Source organism: Notothenia coriiceps, unplaced genomic scaffold, assembly GCF_000735185.1.
Source record: "Notothenia coriiceps isolate Sejong01 unplaced genomic scaffold, NC01 NC01_scaffold00031072, whole genome shotgun sequence".
Lineage (NCBI taxonomy): Eukaryota > Metazoa > Chordata > Actinopteri > Perciformes > Nototheniidae > Notothenia > Notothenia coriiceps.
The window spans coordinates 2,023-10,326 of record NW_011363773.1 but is presented as its reverse complement, the minus strand read 5'-3'; the positions used below and the strand labels follow the sequence as shown (position 1 = coordinate 10,326).

Genomic DNA, 8,304 nt, shown 5'->3' with positions numbered 1-8,304 from the left:
TTGTAGCCATGCCTCATACTGTTCATACTCCTCTTTTCAGCCCTGTTAGAGAAACGCAGATTTGGGTCCTTAGCTTTAAAAATAAATAAAAAGAGGAGGCGGAGCTAATGCCTGATCAGAATTCTACCGGAGATAAAGTTAAATTCTACTGTGATAAAACGCCATCCTGTTCTAAACCACATCAAGGATTATTCCTGAAACAGTATGGAGCTCAACTGCTTTTTCTCTTGCGGGTTTATCACAAGGGGAGTTATTTCCTGCTTTGTAAACACATTGCTTTTTCTACACAGTACAGGTTAGCTCTGAGTGTTAGCGAGGCTTGCTAATGTAAACAAAGACGAGATTACGTCCAAAACACGTCAGGCATTGTTTCTGATAGCAACTCTCTGTGGGTCCACCATCCGAAATTACGTAATGCCAGCAATTCTGTATCCGCTCGTTGTACCCCCGTTTTTAAAAGATTTGTGTATGGAGGAAAAGAGAAAGGGTTTTATTTTCTGACGCTGCGTGAGTTCCCCGACACACCGGGGACACATATTTATGTATAAAAGACATCACAAAGTGAATTTTGCATGATAGGTCCCCTTTAAGCAGGCTCAAAACTGAAATATGTAGAGAAACCAGAGACATTTATTTTTTAAGCTACACGATTGCAGAATTGTGACAACAGACCTTGTAATATGCATCTGATTTCATCATGTATGTACAAATATGGAATTACAATTTATAAGAGAACCCTCTGGGAAGAATGAATGATGTTGCATGTTATCTTCTCCGTTGCAGGCTGAGTTTTGTGCATTTGTGTAGATTGGCACTGGGGGCATCAATATATCCCCCATATTCAGGCAAGAAGTGCTTCTGTGACTCATCGACAGTACACGCTTTGATGTTTCGGCTAGACTTTTAATTTGACTCATTGATCGGTGCCCTTTTTCAAATCTGGAATTACCGTAAACTCCAGCCATTAGTTAGCCTTTCTTTTGAGTCTTTGTAGGAAGTTCCTTATATGGTGTGTGCACAGATGATTGCCTGGTAGTTCTCTTTATTATGCTGCTGAATTGTGATGTAAACTTGCAGGGCGAACAATACAATCAGGGCCGGCCCTAGACATTTTGGTGCCCTAGGCGAGATTATGATTTGGTGCCCCCCCCCATCCAAGCAATACACAATAGAATATATAAAGAATAAATAAAAAATCTCTACCAAAGACCAATACACTACAAAAACTGAAATGTATTGACATGTTGGTTATATACATAACCCCTCCAGATCTGACGCCCTAGGCGACCGCCTTGTTCGTCAGTGCCAAGGGCCGGCCCTGAATACAATATGCACATCTTGGTTGCTTTGGCTCTGCTAGTACATTAGTAGGGTTCTTGTTTCAGTTTTTGTAACATTTTTACATATTAATTTGTGTTTTGGTATCAAGCAAATGTTATAGTAATCAGGCCAACACTTTTTTATGACTTGTCGACATTTATTGAAATTGAAACGCCTTTGTGAAACACACTTTTATAAATAACAGTGAAACCCAAAGTTTATATTTGGCCAATTTTGTTCCATATAAATAAGAAGAAGTACTATTCAGCTTATACCCAGCAGTCAGTTATGCTCTCTGAATACATACATGTGAAAAAACATAACAAAACTCTTGTTTCTAAGTTAACTATAATGTTTCTGTTAAATAAACGAGGTTTGGTTGCTACTGTCGGGTCATGGCCTTCATGTAATTGTTTTAACTGTGATTGGGTCTCTCATTCGGCTGCGTCTCCACAATACTCAGTTGCAAACCTTCACCTCTCTGCTCACACTCCTCCTCTCGTCGTCCTCTCCTGTCCACTCTCTGTTCTCCATCACTGCCCTGCGCCTGGTCTCCAACATGCACTCCATCACTTTCTTTTATCTCATTTCCCACGCCTTTGTTGTTTATACATCCTGGTTCAGTTCTCAGTGTTCTCAGATTGGCACTAGCCTTGATAAAGTAGTCCTCTAGCTCTGCCAGAGGTCCCTTATCAGAGAACAGATGGTGCAGGTATGCCTGGGCGTATTGATCTGAGGTGATAAGGTCCAGGTTAATGGAGGAGGAGGGCACAGTTGGCACAGGGGTGGCGTCAGTCCCAGAGACTCTCATTCTTCTCCCTGTTAAGTTAAATTTAGATCAGTTAAATGCAACTTGACTGAGACGTCTGTTTTTTTATAATTTCAAAAAACTCTACCTGTCTCTTCCTTCATGGTGGATAGAGAGAGGGTGACACTCTTTCCTGTCTCTCTGTCCGTCACCGTGAGTCCCGTCATGGATCCCTCCTCTGGCTCCTCGCTGTGGGGGTCACATGACGCCAGAAGACTCCCTCGACATTTCACCACACACACCATATTAGACTTATAATGCCTACAGTGAAGAGATTGGGGTGGGTGAGAGGATCACAAAAATATTTCGAACCTTTTATCACATTTTAAAAAAAACTGATAAATGGATCAGTGGATTTTTAAATCATTAATTTATGCAGAAACCTGGATATATTATTTCAGAAATTACAGTGATGAAAGGTTGCTAATGGGGGAGAGGCTGTCTGGTGGTTAACATCTATTGATGAAAGACAAATAATTAGCTTTGACTTTCATGTTTTATTTCCATGTTGCTGTTGATGCTGTATTGATTGCAGCTATTTCCTGTCTGGCTGGATATTTTTTACTCTAAACAGCGACTCCAAATGTAAGCTGAAAGGTAAAGGCTGGACTTTTCTGACAGTGAGATGTGTTGTGTGTTTCTGCTGTCATATTGGGAGCAGGCTGGAAAGCTTGTCTCATGCTAGACGGCAGGTTCTGTGTGGCTGCGGTTTCCACTGTCAGTCGCGTTATTAGGCTCCTGCTTCTGAACTGAAGTGCTGTGTGTTTCCCTGTCTAATAATAGGGTCTCAAAATCTTCAGTGTGTTTCGTTGTATCATATGTTGTGCAGACTTTTTGCATTGGTTGTCCACCTACAGTCTACAGCTGTACCACAAATATCAAGAGTTTAAAGTAGACTGACTCCATGGCACTGGGAATGACTTTTGTAACTTCACTTGTTGTTACCCAAATATTTTTTTTTATTATTTAAAAGAATATAATTAATAATAGAATAGAATAGAATCGTTTAATGTCATTATACATGTACAATGAGATAATAAATGCTTCTCCCTTCAAGGGTGCCATCAAAACAAAAAACATCACAACCATACTTGCCAACCCTGAGACCTCAGAAATCGGGAGCATTTCAAAACCACCGCGTATTATTGTAGTTGTAAGTGCACTGCTTTGCGGCCTGTAGCACCATCCTTGATGGAGCATATGTGTGGGCTGGACCTGTATTTGCCAGGAAAGGAGTGAGCAGAGGGTTGAGTTGTCGATTCTTGTTCTGTTTTCTGTGGCTATCTTCCTCACCCTCTCAGACTGTCAGTTGCGCGCGCTACTAAAGAGACGCGCTACCATGGAAACCAAACAATGGTGTAGCCAGCTGTATTAAAGTCAGAGTGGAAACAGTCCTGAGTAAATCTGATTTTGTCAGAAATCGGGAGAAATGCGGGAGAAATATGACCCGGGAGGAAACCGGGAGGGGGCTATGAAATCGGGAGTCTCCCGCGAAAATCGGGAGGGTTGGCAAGTATGATCACAACATAAGACAAAAAATAAACACAGCATACATACTTAGGAATAATGAATAAAGTGCAGTAATTATTTCCAGGAGTATAAAAATTAAATCTATAATGTAATAAATAATAATAGTAGGTATGTATTTATAATAAATAATAAAATAATACATTTTAAGTCGTTTTTTAAACTGGAAAGATTGCCAATATACAGAAAAGAATGTGGAGTCAATGACTTGAATCCTCCAACCAAGTTGCCAGTTTAGACGACAACATCTCAGAGAAAACTGGTATAAAAAAATATAATCAAAATGTGCAACCCAATTTATCACGTTTTTCAACCAACAGATTCCCAACTTATAACTTCTTTAACTTATAACTGTGTTGCCTTGTTAGTCAACCAAATGAGCAAATAAATGAGGCACAGAGCCAGTACCACACCAACCTTAGAGCACCCCCACCGCTGTATTACCTGTACGCAGGTATGATCTGTGTGAGGTCCTCCTTGTATTGCTCCAGAGCGGCCCTGGCAGCCCGGGGCTCAGCCTGCCCCTCGAAGCCGGCCAGGTGCACCAACATCTGGGTATGAAACGCTGCTCCGCTGGCCCAGTGCTTCAGAGACCTGGAGGATCAGACAGTAAGAACAAAACACCCCTCAGCATTACTGTTCTTTAACACATGGACCACTATTTAGATTATATTCTATTTTATTTTACTTACTTGCACTATTATCTGCTTTATTGTGTTGCACTGTTGGAGGAGCTTGTGACATAAGATTTTCATTGTCATAACTACACTGTAACTATGCACACATGACAATAAAAGCCTTGAATCCTTGAATCCTTGAATAACTCTTTGCTCTCTTTCTACTTTACACAATGCAGCTAATACCAAGCTGGGGCTGGTCCTGAAGAACATCATGGGCGATAACAAGGCCTTCTTGATTTGAATGTGTGTTTAACGTATATGTACAGTTGGCATATATATCAGGATTTTATACCAACATAATATTTTTTTATTTTGACCATCTATTTATATAAACCAGATTTAGATTTAACTCAAAATACATTTTCAGAGACATCTTACACAAACATTTTGCAGATATTGTGTTCACTATTTGGGTTAATTGTACATGTTATCAGTTTTGCCGTTATTGTTATGCATAGAATATGATAAAGAATATCCATAACATATGTCATTTACTCAGGGGTACTTCAGTTTAATCAATGACAAAAAGTAGGCACTTTAGAAAAGGATAGGAACCACTGCTCTATCCTGTGTGGCATTAAACCCTTAGCAACTGTTTCCTGCTCCTCTGTTATTCTCTACTCCTCTGTGCTCACAGCTAGGGCTGCTCGATTATGGCAAAAATCATAATCTCGATTATTTGGGTCAATAATTGATATCACGATTATTAAAAACGATTATCCATTTACTTTGAAAACATCAATTTATTGGAGAAAAAAATATGAACAGTATGTTTTTAACAGTTGATTACCCTGAACTTTAAGTATAATTCAACTGAAAAACCAATAAAAAAAAAAAAGATAATAATAATAATAAAATATAATCGTTTTATTTCGATTAAGTTGTTTTTGTAATCGTTGCAAGCCATAATCGTAATTGCGATTAACATACGATTAATTGAGCAGCCCTACTCACAGCTATTTTAATCTCTCACCTGGAGTCACAGTCTCCCCCCAGCAGGGAGGTCTTCAGCTGGGTGAGGGTGAGGCTGAGCTGAGCTTCAAGTCTCACAGAGTCCTGGATCAGTTTGCTTTTGTCACTCAGGTTGATCCTGCAGCGCTTCAGGTACTCCTCCATCACCTCCTGCAGCTCCCAGACCCTCTGCTGGAGGGAGACAATGGACATGGTGACTTTTTGCAACAATCTTTATATTCGGTTTCAAAACTCTCCTAGACTTCGTGTTTGTCCCTATATATAAATATACAGAATAAGTTAGGATACACTATAATAGAACAATCTACTAATACAATAATAAAAACATATGACACAAGAAATACAAACTTTTTGCAACAATCTTTATATTTGGATCAGGGGGTTCATAACTCTCGTAGACTTTCCGTGTCCCTATATATAAATATACAGAGTAAGTAAGAATACACTATAATGGAGCAATCTACTAATAAAATAATGTAAACATAGGACACAATATGCAATATCAAAGTGTGCAAATTAGGTTTTTTTAATTAATATTTAACATTTAAATGCAGTAAGGAAGTGTGAGTAAAATCTTTGCAAATTGTACAGGGGGTGTTTCTCAATGTCGAGGAAGGATGCTCCAGAGCCACTATTTCAAGGATGCTACGTCATCGAGTCCCGACTAAGGACTGTTCCAATGTCCAGCATACTTGGAATTCTACCGAGGCCGGCGTACTTCGTTGCGGGACATTTCGAGGCTGCACCTGTGTAGACTCCGCGGTCTTAAAATCCCCACAATGCTTTGCGCACGGACCAATTTCCAAATCTTTTGCTGAAATCGCGCTCCATTTAAGGCGGGGCCTCGCATATGATATGACGCACACCTGTTAGCCTGTTCCACCATTCTTCGTTTTCCGAGGCTAGGAAGGATTCTTGCCTCGCTTTTGAAGGACCTGACTTGGAGGGACATGTTCTACCAAGCAAGCCTCCCGTCCCCGACATTGAGAAACACCCAGGGTATGTGAAAAAACAGATTGAGTAAGTAAAGTACTCATCATAAGTAAACTTGTTTAAACAGTTGTCTTAAAAGTCTCAGTGGATGTGTTTACCTGGCCTGATGACGACCCCGCTGACTTCACTTTCACAGCTGATGACTGTTTCGATGTGTAGGCCATATCCATCACCATGGTAACCACCAATCCCACCAGGCCGGCCAGGCGTGGTTCATCAGAGAAGGACGACAGTCGGCCAATCAGATCCTTCAGGTAGGTCGGCGCCCTTTTCCCAATGTCGCCCTGTAGCTGGGTGAGAAGAAGTAAACAGAAATGTGCTTCTTACCATACGTCACAAAACAAGATATACTCTCTTTTTTTAAGAACAACTTTGCACTGCATTTTATCATCATGGTATTGATCTGCAACCTCTCTACGGCTACTTTTCGAATACTGAGTGGTGTTTCATTTTGCACAACCACTCTTTCTTAACTAACTCAAGGCAACCACATCTTTCCTTCCCAGCCTGTTCAACTCCATCTGCTCTGCATGACTCAACAGATAAAAAAAAAACTAAAAAAGCAGTTCACCCTCTCAGCCTTTTTCAGAGGGAACATCATCATCTCATGTTTCTAGTCAGTTTTGCTCATAAACAGCAATATTATCCCCCATAAATACTGTCACACTTTTCCTTTGAATTGTTATATACCTGTTTTAGTTGTGCCTGGAGGCCGGCCCGGGAGTCAAAGCTCTCTCCGTGATTGGATAAGAGGAGAGGGTGGACGACTCCGAGGTCAGGTACAGCGCCGCCTTCCAACATGGCGTCGTAGAGGACGAAACCCACCGCATCCTTCACCCGAGAAAGCTCTTCTTCTGATGAGAACAGTTGGCCCATGGTGGTGTTTGTTTGTGTGTGTGTGGACAAATCAGTAAATAATTCAAAATGATGGCAGCATCTGGGGAAGAAGGAAGAAGAAAGGAAATCCTAAATTGCAGGTAAAATAGTAAAAGACAATTATTCCACATTAAATAACCTGTGCCAATAGTGAATCACATAGATAACAAAACAGTAAGTACAGTCTCTTATTATTATTTTTTTTAAACATCATATACTATAATCTTAAGGGTTTGAAGTTGTTAATGTCTTTAAACAAGTCAAAAATAAAGAAAAACATTTTTAAGATTAGATTATTAGCTAGGATATAAACAAGATTTAAGACGTGAACAAAAGCTATATTCACAGAGCCGTCCCTCTCTGCTAAGCAGCCTTGTCCTGCATTAAAACAAATGTGCAGTTTAAACAACCTAATAGGAAAATGGCCGGGCAACAGGCAAAAGAAAACACTGACATTGTCACAAAAAACACACATTTAAATAAAAAAGTGAAGGCAATTTAGTGTACAAATAATACTTCAGCATTGATTAACCTGTGAAAATACTAAAAGACATATAACATTAAGCCTAGTCATCATGTGTACTACTATGAGTACTTTGAACAGAAGTTGTGAATGTGAACTTCAACTCAAGACCAAAGCAAAAGTAGATATTTAAGAAATACCACTCATATCAGTTAGACATAATACCGCCAAATACCTCCAAATAGCTCCCTAACATTTCAAATGAAGGTACCAGCAGCATTTCAGTCACATCTTATCTCCCCTATCTACTAACAGTCAGTTGTGTTTTGGGCATACTCTCTTCACCTCTCTTCCTCCTCTTCCTCTTCCTCCTCTCCTGCTGCAGTAAAGAGATTATCCAAGACAACACCGCAGCAGAAAGTAACTCAGCACTAAACTAGAGCTCCCCCTATCTGCAGAGCCAGGAAATGCCACTGCTGTAAATGCTGGGGACAGTTGGTCATGTATTCAAAGCCAAGTCTGTCATTCTGTTAGGGGTTTGTCCCAGTAATCTCCATATGAGAGGGTTAATGTTGCCTTTCTGCTGTTGGTGCCTGGAGAATTAAAGCCTCTGATAATAGATAGTTTGCCCTTTTTCTCATTAAGTGAATGCATGATATTGAAAT

At 40.1% G+C, this 8,304-nt stretch overlaps 1 protein-coding gene across 3 annotated transcripts; it reads right to left on the bottom strand.

The window, feature by feature from the left end:
• Positions 1 to 1,456: 1,456 nt before the first annotated feature.
• On the bottom strand, positions 1,457 to 8,002 carry LOC104959802 (uncharacterized). Of its 3 annotated transcripts, none has more exons than XM_010787711.1 (7): positions 7,985 to 8,002; positions 6,991 to 7,237; positions 6,399 to 6,590; positions 5,309 to 5,478; positions 4,100 to 4,249; positions 2,217 to 2,389; positions 1,457 to 2,139 (listed from the first exon to the last, which is right to left on the bottom strand). In XM_010787711.1, exons 2-7 carry the CDS (start codon positions 7,174 to 7,176, stop codon positions 1,736 to 1,738), a joined length of 1,275 nt encoding a protein of 424 aa, XP_010786013.1. In that variant the 5' UTR covers positions 7,177 to 7,237; positions 7,985 to 8,002; the 3' UTR covers positions 1,457 to 1,735. The 3 variants fall into 3 exon arrangements, with proteins under 3 accessions (XP_010786013.1, XP_010786012.1, XP_010786014.1); XM_010787710.1 differs by lacking the exon at positions 7,985 to 8,002 and adding an exon at positions 7,875 to 7,975; XM_010787712.1 differs by lacking the exon at positions 7,985 to 8,002 and adding an exon at positions 7,875 to 7,975 and having other exon boundaries at positions 5,309 to 5,475.
• Between the last annotated feature and the right edge of the window lie 302 nt (positions 8,003 to 8,304).